The sequence below is a fragment of the Corvus brachyrhynchos genome, unplaced genomic scaffold, assembly GCF_000691975.1.
Source record: "Corvus brachyrhynchos isolate BGI_N302 unplaced genomic scaffold, ASM69197v1 scaffold95, whole genome shotgun sequence".
Classification (NCBI taxonomy): Eukaryota; Metazoa; Chordata; class Aves; order Passeriformes; family Corvidae; genus Corvus; species Corvus brachyrhynchos.
Window position 1 is genome coordinate 1131403 of NW_008238347.1, and position 17096 is coordinate 1148498.

Below are 17096 nucleotides of genomic sequence, written 5' to 3' on the forward strand. Positions count from 1 at the left end.
GCTGTATTTGATTGCCTTGAAGGAAAGAATGATGGATGGGCACATACAGAGTTGTCTTCAATTGATTCACAATTTTTATTTGGGTAACTCGAAGCCAATGAAAGGATTGTTCCTTTGGCTTGGACGTTGTAAAGGAACGTGGTGGAGAAATGCAGCTGGATACAGCGAAGCCAAAGCTCAGCTGAAGCCAAGTGCTTTGGCTGCTGCTGCAAGAAGTGCCATGAGTATGTGAATGTGTGTATTTATCAGAAATTGTTTTTTTCTACAGATCCCACAAATCAGTTATGCCTCAACTGCACCAGAGTTGAGCGATGACAGGCGCTATGATTTCTTCTCACGGGTGGTTCCTCCAGATTCCTTCCAAGCACAAGCAATGGTGGACATTGTGAAAGCTTTGGGATGGAATTATGTATCCACTTTGGCATCTGAAGGGAATTATGGAGAAAAAGGAGTCGAGTCCTTCATGCAAATTTCCAGAGAGGCAGGTAGGCAACGCCCGTCCTCCCTCCAGAAAGCGCTGCGGAAGTAATGAATGTCGTGTTGTACCAAATGTGATCGTGTTTTTCTAGAGCTGATATTTGCTTCTAAAGTTGCTCCAGTTCTTTGCAATGCTCTGCAATGGCTCCGGGATACTGTCATTCCTAATTTGCTCATGGAGCTTCAGAGAGTGGGAACCCTCAGTGGTTTTTAGTCGTTTCTGGGGAAAATCAAAACCCTCGAGTCGTACCGAGCTCCTCCTGTTGCTCTGGCTCAGGTTTCCTTGTGTTGGCAAGGGGAGGAGCCAGATTTGGAAAGTCTGAGCTTTTCTGTCTCCACAGCCTGGAATTCTGCTGTGACTGCTGGTTACAGACACTGACTTGTGTCACTGTTGGCGCTCAGCTTTCGAGTCCAGCCTGGTTTGTGTTGCTTTGCTTTGGCATTTCTCTGCCCAGTTCAGTGGAGGGAATTCAGAACCTTTCCCTTGGAGACTCAGGGGTTGCTGGTGTGGGATGTGGAGCCAGCAAGCCTGGTGGTGTGGGATGAGACACGCCAGACCTTGGGTGTGAGTCCTTGGCAAGCTGCTCTGCAATCCAGATTCGTAAGGGTTTGGAAACTGAAATGTTTGAAGTTGATTCCTGTGCTGGGAAGGAAAAAGAAGCAGCTGATGGAATTCATTATTGGTGGTGAATACGAGGGCTGTCTCCAGGAGGCTTTGGTGGTAGAACCCATTGTCATGGGGCAAGGACAAGCTCTGCTGTGTTCCCCAAGTGGAACTCACAGATCTCCCACCCGGTACCTGCCTGGCATTGCCTTAAATAAAACCAGCACAATCCCCAGCTCACAGAACCGCGTGAATCCCAGCCAGGGTAGTGCAGGACGGGAGCAGGAGCTGCTCTGGAGCAGCCTCAGGGGTTCCCACAGCCATGGCTGGTGCAGGGCTCATCCCATAGCATCAGCTCTGTCTGCAGGGAGAGGCCCCAGCTGGGTCCCACACTGCCCCAGGGGCTGATGGATCCCTCCTGGCAGCATCTTCCAGGGAGCAAGCAGGGAAAGTGCCTGGACTTAAAGGAAGGGGCTCTGGAGAGGGGGATCCGGAATTGCTTCCTTCTGTTGGTGTCACAGAAGAAACCCACATTTGCATAAATTTGTCTGTTCCTACGAATGCATATTTATGTGGTATTAAAGCAAAAGGGTTTGGAGTTAATACAGCAGGAAGTGACAAGTGCCAGTGTTCATTAGAATTTAAAACTGACTTTATTTGCAGATATCCACTGTTGCAAAATCATACCTGAAATGTGCTCCCCGTGTCAAGGACAGGCTCTGGCTGAAGAACAGGATCCCATTTTATAGACCTTGTGCAGAATTAGGTTTATTCTATGAGCTGTTCATGTAGTCAACACATAACTCAACATCCTTCAGAAAAAGCAAAGCACAAACCCAAAGCAGTGCCCTGCTCCCAGCAGCTCTGCATGCAGGGTGATGAAGGTTCTGCCTGGGGGATTAAGGCACTAACAGGGATAGTGCCTAAACTTCTTCCACAGACCCCGAGACGGGAATAATCCAATCCCGGGTGCTGCTGCTGCTTAGGGCTGTGCTCAGCTTCTTGTGTCACTCAGATAAAGCTCAGGTGAAGTTCTGATGGGATTTAACACCTGTCAGCAAGTTCTCCGGGGGTTTAAAACCCTGGGAGGTGCAAGAAGATCCTGTTGTCTGGAGGCTTAATGGAGCAGTGCTGCCTGGAGATGCAGGTCCTGATCTTCCCTATGGGGGAGTGGCACCTTGTCCCCCAACTTTGGGTTGTGAGCTCATCTCCCAGCGGGCTAAAGCCTGTGGTGTTCATTGGGAGGAGCTGTGCCATTGCTCCTAAAACCCCCTGGCAGAAGTCTGGAGCCGGGGGGGGGTCAGGCTCTGCACAGGGAACAGGAACAGGATGAGAGGAAACGGCCCCAAGGTGCCCCAGGGGAGGGTCAGGTTGGATATTAGGGAAAACTCCGTCCAGAAAGCCCTGTCAGGGGCTGCTCAGGGCAGTGTGGAGTCACCAGCCCTGGAAGGGCTCAGAAAAGGTTTGGCAGTGGCACTTGAGGAGCAGAGCTGGGAGAGGTGTGGGAGCAGAGTCCCTGTGTTGGCTCTCCCTGTGTGACCCCATGGGACCAGGCAGATCTGCCAGAGCCGGAGCAGCGCCGGGGTGGAGGGAATTCAGCCCAAATCTGAGATGTCCCAGCAGGGAGCAGTGGTTGTCAGCTCCCAGAGAACTGTCTGGCGTCTCACAATCACTTTCCTTTGGCAGAAAGGAAGGTTTAGTCCGTAGGTACCAACACATTTCCTGGCTTTGGCCTCGAGTCTGTAGCAAGCTAATTATCCTAAAGTGAATGTTTTATCCAAACTTGTTTCTGATCAGCCAGGATCTTAGGAGATCTGAGGATCGGTAGAACGTGCTACCCCTGCTTAGTTTTCAAATATGCTTTGGCATATAAAGACTTTGCTTGATCCTCTGAGTTAATAATTCTTCACAAAGTGACTTTTATTATGAGCACTTCAAGCGAGTTTGAATATGTCATTGTGGCAGGAGATGAAGGTTTGAAACATGCTCTGCTCTCTGTGGGATTAATAAATTAGGGGAATGGTCTAATTATGGGAAATCTAAAGGACAATTTCAGATTATTAATGAAACTACTGGATACTTGAATTTCAAAGATTAATTCATCTTTGATTTTTTTTAAAAGATTAATCTGTACCAGAAGGTTAATTGCTATCTGTAAGAAATATATATATTGAAGTCGTTAGCAAAAGACCACTTGAATGCCTCCTAACAGATAAATGAAAGATCTGGAGTGCATTTATTAATGTTCTGCTCTCCCCAAATGGCCCATTTTCACAGCTGAGTTTGCTGGCTGCGTTGCTGGTGGGGTTTTGATGCTCTCTGACTCCTGGGCTGCAGCTCACGGGGGTGAGGAGGGGGCTGGAGCTGCAGGATGTGTGTCCCTCCTTCACCTCCCTCCTCTGCCTTTCCCAGCTCCCCATCCTGATCCCAGCACTGAGCCCAGGAGCTCAGCAGGGCCGGTTCAGAGCCGGGTTCTGTGTCTGCACAGGGCAGAGCTGTGGCCGTGTGCAGAGCAGGGTGGCCAGAAGGGAGAATCTTCATGGCCAAAGTGCAGCTGATGATGTTCTCAGCCATTGGGAGGGCTGGAGAGGGGTTCTGGGGAAACTTGCACCCTTCCCTGTGTGCTACAGACGTGGCAAAGGGGTTCCAGTCCTGTACCAGCGTGCTGGTGTGAAGGACTCCAGTTCCTGCTGGGGGTTTGAGTGGCAGTGGTGTGGTTGTCAAAAACCACCACACCCTGACACAGAATCACCTCTAAGCCCCTTTTACATGGAAAGCACAACCCTTGCAGCAGCCTCCTGATCTTCTTTCCTCCTGCCTTCACTGCAGGCTTTTTGCAGATCCTGCTCTCTGTAATTCCTCAGTCTCCGTGATCCCACAGACACCTCTTACGTAAGGTGGGAACATCTCTGTGCAGCAGGGCGGGAGCTGGACTTGCTCAGAAACAGAAACTCCAGCCCCCAGAGAGGGGACCCTTCACATGGCTCCCTGCCCACAGCAGGTGGAACAAGATTGTTTAAGGTCCCTTTCAACCCAAACCACTCTGATTTTCAATTCTTCTGCCCTCATAAGCTGAATTTTTTCCCAGCGGTGCTCCTGAACAGCATTTCTCAATATAAACTTGAATTTCTTTATCTTGTTTTTCCCTTTAGCTTTGTATTTGCTACAAAGCCCCTGTGTATTCACACAGGCACAAACCTGTGTGAGACACATTGTCCTTGTGTCTGTCAAGTGAAACTGTGCTGGGGGGGGTTGGGATGGACATGAGGGAAAGGTTCTTCCCCCAGAGGGTGCTGGGCACTGCCCAGGCTCCCCAGGGAATGGGCACGGCCCCGAGGCTGCCAGAGCTCCAGGAGCATTTGGACAGCGCTGCCAGGGATGCCCAGGGTGGGGTTGTTGGGGGGTCTGGGCAGGGCCAGGAGCTGGATTTTTATTCCTGTGGGTGCCTTCCAGCTCGGGACATTCTGTGATTCTGGGTCACTCCACCGGAACTATGAACCACTGCTTTGCACCGCATCACCATCTGTGCATTCAATGTCATCCTCTCCAAATTCACTGGTTTCTTTACAAATTAATGGCATGCAATTGAGTACTCACTGCACAAGCTATTTTCTGTGGATTTGTTATCTGTAGGAGACTGTTTTAAACCCTTTTACCCACCGAAAACTGTAAATGCAGCAACTTTTCCTAGAGCCTTATACTTGTTTTCTCCACTGACTTGTGTTTCTCACAAGATCTGAATCTTTTTCTAGGGGTTGGTTTTGGGGATCTGAGTCATGTCCTGAGGCTCCCTGACCCTCTCAGTGGTATCAGAGTACCCTGCTCTCACTCAGCCCTTGCTGATGGAAGCTGACACTGATAAAAGCGCAGAGCTGCTGCTGTCATCCCTCAGTGATTCACACAGCACTTTTGTAGGCTCCTGTAGGTCTGTTCAGCTGCCTGCTCTGATCCTGAATCTGCATTTTTGTAATAGAACTTAATTTTTATGCTGTCTGTTGGGAATTCCATTAGCACAAATTAGTGCTGGATAACATGAGAGAGTGAAATCACTGCTAGGAGGGAGTTGTACAACTGTCTGGGGTTGAGAGGAGACTGCTCTGTCTGCGCATCTCAAATGCAGTGCTGATTCCTAGTGCCAAGTAGAAAATCCTGATTTATTTCCTTTTTGTCCTACGTTCTGATGCTAATGAAACATCTCTGTTTTCTTCTGGATCCATTAAAGCCCTGCTGAATGGGTTTAGAGCACTCATTACAAGGAGCAGGCACTTTACTGCACGCCCCAAGGTTAAAAATGAGAAGGGAAGGTGACAGAAGTGGTGGGCAGAGACTGCTCCAGCTGTCATCATAAACCCCAGAGTTTGTTCAGTGAAGCTTTGCTCAGGATGGGTGCTGCCCATCATCCAAGGCTGCCCCAGGTCCGTGCTGGCTGATCTCTGCTCCCCGTGGCAGCAAACAGAGCCCAGCTGGGAGCAGCTCCTGCTCAGCCATCCCTGGATGAGTCAGTGTCTGGGAGAGGATGGGGTGAGGTGTTTGTGCTGCCCAGCCCGAGGGAGCAGCGTTTGCAGGCTGAGCTCAGTGCATCTCCCTCTGCACACCGCGGCGGCAGAAGCCTCTGCAGCCCTTCAGGCAGAGCAAGCACACAAATCTGCCTGTAAACTCGGGTTTGAAGTGCAGCCTAGGAAAACCAGACCTGTGGGCATGGGGGGCAGCATGTCTGGGCTCTGGGGCATTCATGGAGTTTGAGAGTGTAGAGGATGGGGCAGGTTTCCCAGGGAATTCCTGGCCCTGCAGACCCCTCCTGGGGGGCTCAGTGCTGGCAGGAGGGGCTGCAGGGCAGGGCTGTCCCTCTGTCTTTGGCTGTGTTCAGAGATTCTGCTTTGATGGGCATAGCCTTTATTCAACACTCTTTGGAGCCTGTTTTCTGGATCAAATACAGCAAAAACAAATGTATAAACCACTCATAAAATCAAGGAGTTTATATCCAAGCACTTCAAGTGTTTTCCATTTTTCTTTCCACTTTTCCCAAGTACTCAGGCATGTGTCCTTTCAGTGTGCAGTGATGTTAAATAACAACATTATGAAATCTATTGTTCTCCTTCCTATTGTCGAATAACAAATGTTCTGTCATTTCAGAAAAAACCAACAGGAAGAATTGCTGTCTGAGGTAGCACTGACTTGTGTGATGTGCTGCAGTCTGGCAGGGTTAATGAGATTTCCTATTAATTGTAGCTTAGCTGGGAGAAGATGCCCTGGCCTTTATCCGGGTGGTTGGGGTTGCATTGAGAGTTGAGGTACTTCTGAGAGTGGGAAAAAAAATCTGTCCCTGTGAGTGGTCAGTGCAGCTGTGGCTCTTTTGGTAGCTTGTGAGCAGTGATGCTGTGCAGAGGGGATGGGTGAGGTCCTTAAGGTGCTGACTTGGACTTTAAAACCCCTTTTGTGCCTGGCTGAGGTGTTGCAACCCCCCCGAGGCACCAGCCTGTGTTTTTAGATCACAAAAACATTGTGGCTGCAATCTTCACCTCTTCAGCGAGGCCTCTCCCACCTAAGCCATAACAGATGTCCTGAGCTGGCTGGCACTGTTCCCTGCTCAGTAAAGAGGAGTGATGAGCTCTCAGCTGCCCTTTGGAAGCATCCATTTCTCTCTTGACTACACAGGCAGTGTTGGCACCAAATATAAGCACATCACTAAAGAGCTTGAATTAAAAAAAAATCCAATCATTGGTATCTAGTGATAGATGTATTTTCTTATCTCTTGCCATCACTGGGAGATAAGTACCTGCTGTGGATTTACAGGGTCCTTGTGATCCTGCTCAGGTGAGCAGGGAGGCTGATGGGCACTGGCAATGAGGGGCTGGATGTGCCCCTGCTGGGGCCTCTGCCCGTGTTGTCATTCTGTGAGGGAACCTCAGCAATCCCTCCTTCTCCAACACACTCATGAAAAATCAATCAAATAGAGCTGTGGAGAAGGAAAGCAGGTACGGATCTGATGGGATGATTGCCTTTGTGGCTGTTCTGTGGAATGTGAGAGCAGTTCATCCCAATCTGCGCAGAAATCGGAATGTCCTCCGGAATGAGCTCACCCAGCTGCTTCTTGGGGAGTTACTGGAGAGCTGTAACAGGCTGCTGTTCCCTCAGACCATCAGGCACTTTAATGATAAATATCTGCCTTTTTATGGCGCTTATTGACCATGTGGAGATTGCATCTCAAGGACAGAATAAAATTGAAACAGGCAATCCCTGCTGCTGAACAAATAACTGCCAGCGTCCTTTCAGAACGTTACGCTGGCTTTAATAGAACATCGCTGGCGTGGCTGTGTGAGTGTTGTGTGGATCAGCTGCAGAGAGGGGATCTGTTAAGTCCTTCTTAATACAAGGTTGGTACTTGGTTTCCCCCAGTAAAGCTGGACACCCCCAGGAGTGCTCCTGCTTTTGGCCACGCACACCCCGCGGGGTGCAGAAGGGAGGGTGTTGGTTTGCTGCGGGCTCAGGAGGTTCTTCATTCCCATCCAGGTGTTTCCATTTGTTCTTTGGCAGCATTTCTGCACCTCAAGGGTAATGGTTCCTCCTGGTAAGGACGGGAGCAGTGGTGTTCGTTCTGCAGCCAAGTGCTGCTGGGGAGGATGGAAATTGGGGGAAAAAGCTGGAGATATTGAGGAAATGGACACAAAGGTTGTTATTGTGCATTAGGAAGCTTGAGGAGAAGATCCCTGTGAAGTGCAGAGACTGCTGTGTTGGGGAAGAGAGGGGGGAAAGGAGAGAGTTTGGGGTTAGAGAACAATAAAAGGAACGAGTCTGTGGAAAGAGCAAGGGAAGAATGAGGCTGAGGAGAGGGAGGGATGGAAAGCTATAGAACAAAGGTGGATAGAAGTGGCTGGGGTTGCAAAGACTGAGCCATGGCAGGGAAAGAATATCCATGAGTAAAGAAGATTTGCCATAGAGAGCGGGCTGGAAAATCACATTTGTTTCATCCAAAAAACCCTGATTTCAGGGGCAGAATTGACTTTGATTGTGTGAAAACCTAAAACTTCTGGAAGATGAGACAGGAATCCTTCCCAAAGTCTCTCTTTTGTGCCGAGGGCAGGGAAACCAGCCTTTCTAGAGGTTTGTCTCTGGGTGCCTTTGCTCTTCAGCTGGCTCTTCCCTGCCTCCCAGCCTGCCTGGAGGGACACGTGGAGCCTGTGAATCCTGAGAATCCTGGCTCCCAGCTCGCCTCCGGCGCCTGTCCCCCCGTGCACACTGCAGAGCAGCTTGCCAGCTTTCCTGGAGGAATCCAATGGATTTCCTAAGAACCTGCTGCAGAGGAAGCCCCTGCTGTCACTTTGACTCTCCCCTCAGAAAACAGAAATATTGTGATTACGCTGAGGTCTTCCCATGGGATGTGTCTGTTGTGCAAAGCAGGATGAATTTGTTGGGACTTCGCTCGGGACCAGCTCTAAATGTGCCTGTGCATCTGAAGGGGAATAGATAATGGGATGCAGTAAGTTATTCCAGTTTCTGTCACTGAAACCCTGTGTCCCAGGAGGAAACACAAAGTATTGCCTCAGCTTGTACCCTCCATACTTCACAGTGGCTCTTCCCTTTGTGCTGAAGCAGGGAACAGCTCTCCCAGCCACGGGGGAGTAGCAGCACATAAATAATTCGGAGAAGCCTCTTCCATCACATCCTCCCCTGCCTCCTTCGTTCCTCACCCTTCCTCAGACAGCTGAGGATGACAAACAGCCTGAACCCTCCACTTCCTTGCTCTTGGAAGATGGTTTTCATGCACTCCTAGTGATCTTCTGGGCAGCCAGAAGCACTCCCCGGTGTGTCCCCAAAGGTGTCTGAGCCTTCCTTGGGTAGGGAGGAAGGTTCAGTGTGAGGAGAAAATCCCGTCTGTTCCCACTGTGCAGAGTCCTGGTGGGTAGGGAATGTGGATCAGTGGAGTTTTTAGCCTTCCCTACGTGTTCTGAGGGAAGTTATCTGTCAAGGTGGTGTTTGAAATTCTATTTGCTGGGCTCTGTCCGAGGAGATACCTGAGCTGGAAACACGAGCTGCACTATGGCATTTTAAGTGGTTTATTCCCAGAGCCAGGATGTTGGGAAGATTTACAGGATTGCAGGCTGGGCTTCAGTGTTCCAAGATTTACGTATTTTCAGTCTCAAAGGAATCTTGTGGTGGAGAATTTCAGCATTATTTTAACGTGTTCCCAATGTCCCTTGTTTGAAACCAAACCTGAGGGGTGCTGGCAGAGCCCTCCCTCTCCTCAGGGAGGGACCTTGTGTAGGGTGATGGGGAATCATGGGGCTCTCAGGAGTCCATATTCAGAGCATTTCTGGCTGTTAATACCAAAAAGCGGGTAAAAAAGCAAATTATTTGGTTATGATCAGAAAGAGTCTTTGCATGTGTTTCATTGTGTGAACACAAAGATGGAACAGGTGGATTTTGGGCAATGGAAATGCAGCTCAGGCATTTGGGCTCTGGTGCCCCAGCGTGTCCTGGTGCTGCTGCTGCTGGGTGACCTGGGGCTCTGGGCACCAGCACATCCTGCGGGTGACCCTGCTCTGGGACAGGGGAGAGTGGCTTCCCAGGAAAAACAAAGCAGAAATGTTTTAGAGAGCTGCCTTACAATGGAAGATTCATCGTGGAAAGGGCTTTCTCAGTCTGCGACGGGCTATCTCAGGCTGTGATCACAGAAATTCTCTTTAAGCATTGATTAAAGATACCCTGTAATTTAATTCCCTGGGTGTATTTTGTTGCTCCCCTTAATTCACTAATCCACAATGTCTAATCAGCCCTTTCCTTGTCCCTCAGTTTGTATCTGTATTTTGTTCCTTTTCCAGCCTAATGCTTTTTCCTCAGATGACTTGGTTCTGTGTCCCTTCTGTTTCCTCACAAGTGTCCCCTGTGCTGTCCTTTGGTCCCACACCTGTCCTGCTTGCTTGGAGCAGGCAGGGACAAACCCAGTTTTTCTCCAGATATGGCTGTTCTCAGTTTTCATTATTTATAAAGACTTGGCTTCCTCCAGACAAAGGCCCTGTTGAGCTGTGCTGGTCAGAGCTTTCCAGGAGAGCTGTGCTCCTGTTGACTTTGGTAGCAGCAGCTCAGGGCCTTGAGCTGATGGAGCTTGCAGTGCACTGAGCCCAAATATAGCAGCTTTTCTGCTTAAAATCTGAGGGATTTCACATAAATGCTCATGTTTTAAGAAGAGCAGGGTGCAGATGTAGAGCAGCAGGGAGCTTTTTTTGACAGCTCTTCATTGACGTTTCATTGCTGTTTATATATTTCTTTTAAAGCCAATTTTATACCCAGGCAAAAGCAAGTCTAGACAGATTGTCTAAAAACTTTTATTGGCTAATTAAGATTATACTGCTGGTATATCACTGCTGGATAGCACGGACTCTGCCTAAGGAATGGCCTTTATTTCTTGCAGCAGGTGCCTTTTGCCAAGTTTCCTGTTATTCCTTGGGAGGGCTTTTTTCATATCTGTTTCAATGTCAAAAGCAAATGCCTCTTGAAGTCTCATGTTTGGACATCTGAGCCTGGATAAAGGAACTGGAGCACCTTGATTTTTTTCCAGAGTACCAAGCATTTGTGGCTTCTGTTCAAGTTGATTGGAGCTGCAGCTGCTCTGTGCACAGAAATCAATCCAGCCTTACAGAGCTGTGTCTCAGTGCTGTGGCCTCAGCATCTGTGGGAGGTGGGAGGGGGTGGCCCTGGGCCAGCAGCTCTGGTGCCGTCCTGCAGTGACCTGGGGCTGTGTGTGGTCAGAGGCAGAGCCCCAGGAGGGGCTCCCAGGGTGATGCTCTTTGCTGTGTGGGGAGCTCGTGCATGGCCTGGGCCGGCTGGGTTATCCAAACCCAGCATTTATTTGGAGTTTGGGGTGAGGCAAGTGGCTTTGGACACTTGGGTGTCAAAAGTGGTTCTATTTGCAGCTCGTCAGAAAGGTTTAGGCTGGAAGGGACCTTAAAGCCCATCCAGGGACCCCTTCCACTGTCCCAGGCTGCTCCAAGCCCCAGTGTCCAGCCTGGCCTTGGGCACTGCCAGGGATCCAGGGGCAGCGACAGCTGCTCTGGGCACCCTGTGCCAGGGCCTGCTCAAACTGTGTGATAAGAACAGTGTCCTGCTTACCCCGAGCCAGGATGAATTTGAGCTTGGATATTCTCATCCTGGAATTTTTGCCTCTTAATAATCCCTGTGCCAGTCCATTCCTGATGATGTTTGTTCTCAGGAAAGCCCAGCTCCTTCAGTACAGCCAGAACTGACCTCAGACCTCCAGCTGCTGTAATCAAAGAACTTTTATTTATTAGCATCAGGAGGGAAGGCAGGGAGGCAGCCTCACCAAATCAGAGCCAAAGTCTGTAGGGCCCAAACTGTTCCTTGGAACAAACATTTCCTTTGGAGAAACCTCTGCAGGAGTTCTGAGGAAGCCCAGCCCCTCTCCAGTTCCTTCACACACAGCTGCCCTGCAGTGCCCCTGCTCTGTAGGATGCACTAAAAAAGCAATTAGCACTTTTGAGGGATTTGCAAAATGTTCTTAGTCTCGTGCCTGTGGAGGCTCTGGCCGGTAATGCTGCTGTGCACGGGGTTCTTTGATGCAGTGTTTTCCCTCAGACTTTTCCAAGAACAAATGCAAGAGTTGGGGTTTCAGTGCAGTCAATCCAGCAAATTACAGCCCTGCTTCCTGAGAACTTCCCAACTCATTAAAAGCACCATCTCTTTTTAAAGCCTCATTGTGTTCTCTCCCTGCTTCCCTCCCCTTCCTTCCCCGGTGTTACTGCCTCTGAGATCCTGAGGGAAGGGCAGCAGGAGCTGTGCTGTCCAAGGAACCCCTTCATTTAACTTGAGAACAGACACACCTGGGCCATCTTAATAATTCCCTCAGATTTCCCAGGTGCCCCTGGATCCCTGGCAGTGCCCAAGGCCAGGTTGGACATTGGGGCTTGGAGCAGCCTGGGACAGTGGAAGGTGTCCCTGCCCATGGCAAGGGTGGCACTGGATGGGCTTTGAGGTCCCTCCCAACCCAAACCATTCTGGGATTTCACTGGGAAACAGCGAAAATCACTGGCACTCCAGGACTTAGAAAAATACCACAAAAACCCCAATAAAACAAAACCCAGTTGCTTGCAGGAATATTTATGGCTGGGGGGGGGGGGGGGGGGGGGGCAATTGCCACCTCCTGCATGGGGACAAAGGCCAGCATGGCCTGGCAGGGTGGCACTGACACCTCCTTCCAGAGCCTCAGACCTGGATTTGCCACTTTATTGCTGCTGAGGGGGCAGCCCTGGATGCTGAAGGAGATTCTGTGTCGGTGACCAGGAGCAGAGCATGTCTCTGAGAAATGCAATGACTGAATCCAGAGATTATCATCTTCCCAATGCTTGGTGGAATGTATTTGATTATATTTTATTAATCTCTGATTTCTGAGTGTTCCCAGGCTCTGCAGTGAGTGCAGAGCTGCATCCACAGTCACATAGCCAGCGTTTCCCTGATTTCAGCCGTGTTGCACATCAGCAGTGAGATAACATCGTGTTTGCAGTTGCTGTTTGATTTCCTCAGAAATCTCAACAACCTCCCCAGCATGAAAAGTAAAGCACTTTCTTTTTATCGTTCTTCAGATTCAAGCAGGTTCTCAAAGCAAAACCTGTGCAGTTTTGTCAGCTTCAGAAGGCCTTTCTCCGAGCAGAATGCTATTGATTAAACTCTAACGACATCTCTTACTTACAAAGGAGCCAAGAATCATAAACATCAAAGATAGCAAAGATATAATTTGGATGTCATTAGTGCTTAAGCTGCTTTTCTCTTCAGTAGGTGAATGTGCACAGGTGTATTAGCAGCTGGCTATGAATGCACGATTTTGTCTGTATCAACAAATGGGTGGAATTATCTGGTACTGAGAGCTGATGTGCAGATCTGTCCTCTGCTCATCGGAGCAGTTGTGTCAGGAATCGATCTCAGCCACGAGGAGCTCTCTCTTTCTCTGCTCTAACCATCCAATCCATGGATATCGTGTTGCTTGTGATGGCAAATCCATGTGTGAAAAATCCTTCCCAGCTCAGCTCTCAATTCCAGTGTCAACAGTGGGCTGAGTCCAGGGGCTGCACGCTGGGGACTGAACTGTCCGAGGCCAGGGGGCTGCCTAGGGGGCCCCAGCACAGATTTGGGGCTGCCTGGGGTCCCTCAAAACCAATTTTGGGCTGCCTGGGGTCCCTCCACACAGATTTGGAGGCTACCTGGGGGCCCCCAATGTGGATTTGGGGCTCTCTGGGGCCCCCCCCACAGATTTGGGGCTGCCTGGGCACCACCAGGTTTAAATCCCTGCTCTCCCCTCCTGCTGCCCCAGAAGGTCAGGGACTGGCTTAGTGGTATTGGCCATGGGCTTCAGAGTCTCTTTAAGGGATTTGTGTCCAATCTCTGTTTTAAGCAGGAAGCAGGCAATTATCCAGGTTTGAGACCTCTCTGCCCCAGTAAGAATGCCACCTGTGGGAAGCAGTGACGTTATCCCATGCTCCAGGAGCATCTCCGGTGTGTGATTTGTGGTGGATGTGGCCCAGTGCTCCTGCAGGAGACCCTGAAGGGTGTTTGTGTGGGACAGCTGAGGTTCACACATGATGCAGTTCTCAGTCTGGGTGTGGAAAAAGGAAAATATCCTGCTTTTTCATAGGAATGTTTGTTAGTGAAGCATCAAGGTAAACATGTATGAGCTGTCTGGAGGTGTGCTTGCCATGGTGCAGTTTCCTTGTGTGCTGGGTTACATGGAAGAGCAGTGCTGGGGAATCAGTCGAGCAAAAGTGAGTGACAGCTCCAAATATGCAAAAAAAAGTCATATCAGGAAAACCAAAGATTTGCAGACAGGATCAGAAAAGTGCAAAATTTGAAATATTCAAGGCAAAGTGTATGACAATGACACAATGAGACAAAGAGTCACATTATTTTAACTAAGAGCCAGATTTAGAACAGCCTGGGAGAACGTTTTCTGGGGAGCTGAGTCTGCCTAAGTGAGAAAAATGAATTACCCTCTCAATTTCTGCTCTTCATGATTCAGTCAGTGTATGGACTTGAAAATGGTTTCAGAACAAAGATCAGCCCTGTCATTCCATCAGTATGACTTACTGGAAGTGCTGGACGCTGGGGCTGGGCATGGAAAGGTTTCCAGGCCAAATTAATTAGGGGAAAAGCCTGGAGAGTACTTGGCAGAAAGAGCTGCTGGCTGTGGTCAGTGGCACTGTGGCACAGGGGGCAGGATGCAGCTGTCAGAGGGTCTGTGACAGCCCCCAGGCCTGGGAATAACCTCTGATTGCATAAAGACACATCTGTGAGTGAAGGGTGCCCTGGCTCTCTGAAATCAGGGGGTTTATTGGAACTTGCAGCACTGACAGCAGGCAGGGAAGGTGGGCAGTGCAGCGGGGGATTCTCGGGGCGGGGGGAGTGGGAATTCTGCTCCCTGTGGCACTACCAGGCCGGGTGTTTGTGTCCAGGCTCAGGTCTGGGTGTCCCTTAGGAGATGCCCCTCTGGGCTCTGAGTCCTGGGGGCTCCTGGGGAGTTACTTGGAAATGGCTCTTACAAACCTGGCGTGGAAATCCAACCCAGTTCCTCCTCCATGAGGTCCAGGCCATTTCCTCTCCTGTTCAGGGCACTGCTCCAGCTCTTGGAGCCGTGTGAGAGGTTTCTAATCCTGTTGTAGGAGAATGGGGAAAGTTTTCTTGGTGAGTCTTTAAACATCCTTATCAAGTGTAAATGTCTCATTGCTTTGGCAGCTGATGTTTTCCTTGGAAAATTAATTCTCCTCTAAAAATGACACACTTGCACTGAGAGAAGCCATTGGATTCTATCCATTCGTCCTCTCAGCTTCCAGCCCCAAATCCAACTTGTTTAAAGGTCATCAGTTCAGGTATTATTCATTGCTCATTTCCATAGTGTTCAGATATTGTTCCATTCTCCTTTGCACTGATGCAAGCATTTGAGGATTCCTGTTTTCTCCGAAGACAAAACAAGGAAATGCACTGGCAGCAAAATGGAACTTGGTCAGGAGGACACAGGAACAGGAGCAAGACCAAAGTGTGAAACTGGGGTTGTTTGTGTTCCCTTTGGTGTTTCCCCAAAGCCTCAGTGGGGAGCCTCTCCTGTTCTGTAACTGAATCTTCTCTGTCCATTGATCCAAGTCTTGATCTTGGACGGGGCTTGGAGCAGCCTGGGACAGTGCAAGGTGTCCCTGCCCATGGTGGAGGGCTGGAACTGGATGAGCTTTAAGGTCCCTTCCAACCCAACCCCTTCCCTGGTTCTGTGACGATTCTGTGTCCATCTGTGTCCCCCCCTCACTGGGGGGAGGATTCCAACATGGGAAATAACCTGAAGGTGTGATTCTTCCTGCTACTCAATGACTTTTTCCTTTGCTATGTGATCAGTCCTGGTTTGACCATTGCAGGGGCACTGGGGATAAACCCAAATTACCCAAACAGGACCCTGGTGGTGGAGATGGGAGTGAGTCCTGCCGGGCTGCCTGGGGGTGTCAGGGTGGCTCTGAATGTCTTGTCACACCATTCATAAAAATGTTTCTTAAGAAGATGAGGAATTGGAAAATTGCTGCAAATAGTGGTGCTTCTCTCCTGCTTTCCTTTGTATGGAGAGGAGCTGTGCTGTGAGGTGGGATGGAATTACTCAGCAATGGACAAAGCCCAAGGCTGCTTCTGGAGATGTGTAATCCTCCCCAGGGACACCAGTGTGTTGAGAGAGCACATTGCAGTGAAACTTGATTACAGACAGCAGCTCAGAATTTCTGATAAAATCATTAATCTCATTTTTGTCTAATTTTTCTATTCTTCATTCACCATTGCAACCACCCAACATTACTTTCAGGCTGGTATGGAGGCTGATTAAATTGCAAAGCAGACTTTTAAGTGAAAGGATCCGTATCTAGCTACACTCGTTATCAGCTCCAAGAAATTAAATCTACCCTCAATGATTTACTCTAAACCAAATCAAAAAGGCATTGGGAAGACAAAGGGCACGGTGGGGAGCCAGACAAAGCCCAGGCCTGCCAGCACAGCCCCAGCTCTCCCTGCAGCACCTCCGGCTTTGACAGGGAGCCTGTGCCTGTGAATCCTCGTGTTGACGTTGTGCAAGAAAGTTTCTCAGAGAACAGCAAGCGTTATTTTCCTGTGAGCTTTTCTTGCTGCCTGTTACATAAGGTGCTCTAACACTTACGTTAGCTGTACAGATTGCTGTTCCCCTCTGCAGGTTGGTGTAGGCATGATTCCCTCAAGGATGGGATTAAAAAAAGCTCTGGCAGCTCACCTTTGCTGTGGCTGAGCCCACCAGAGGAGCCCCTGGATGGGCTGGGGTACAAAGGCAGCAGTGACGCAGCCCTGCCCCAGCTGTGCCTCAGTGTCCTGGGTGCTCTCAGGAGGGCAGAGCTCTCTGTCTGTATAGATTTATTTATATTGGTGTGTATATATTTATAGCATATGATGGATCCTAAGCACCAGCACCTGAACAGCCTGCCCTGGTGGAGGTGTCCCTGCCCACGGCAGGGGGTGGGACTGGGTGATATTGAGGTCTCTTCCAACCCCAAACCGTTCAGTGATCTTCAGCTTGATCCCTGCTCATCGACACTCCCTAAACCTCATGGATTAATGGCATTACTGTGCCCAGTTTCTGCCCCAGCAGGGATGCAAGGACTGGGGTTATTGTCCCTGCAGGTGGCAGGGGCTGGCAGGGAGGGACAGGCACAGGCTGTGCAATCCTGTGCCACGTCTAGCCCGTGTCACATTTGCCCTTTGGAAGGAGGATGGCAGAGGAGAGGAGTGGTTGCTGCTGTGATCCTTCTCCTGCATTTGTAAACACCCCAAACACAATGCTTTTCTGTGGGAATAATCAGGGTCACTGAAGTTGGAAAAGCCCATCCGGCAATTAACCCTTGTCCCCGAGTGCCACATCCCCCGTGGGTGTTAAATCCATGCAGGGAAGGGGACTCCGCCTGCCCTGGGCAGCCCAGGGAGGAGCTGCGTGTTGTTGTGCTGCCATAACCCATTTGTTGGG

At 49.8% G+C, this 17096-nt stretch overlaps 1 protein-coding gene across 1 annotated transcript in view; it reads left to right on the top strand.

Moving 5' to 3' along the window:
* The first annotated feature begins 232 nt into the window (after nucleotides 1–232).
* Nucleotides 233–17096, top strand: part of GRM7 (glutamate metabotropic receptor 7) — a 108210-nt gene continuing 91346 nt past the window's right edge. The window contains 1 exon segment of the mRNA XM_017735243.1: nucleotides 233–485. Coding sequence (XP_017590732.1) covers nucleotides 233–485 — 253 coding nt within the window.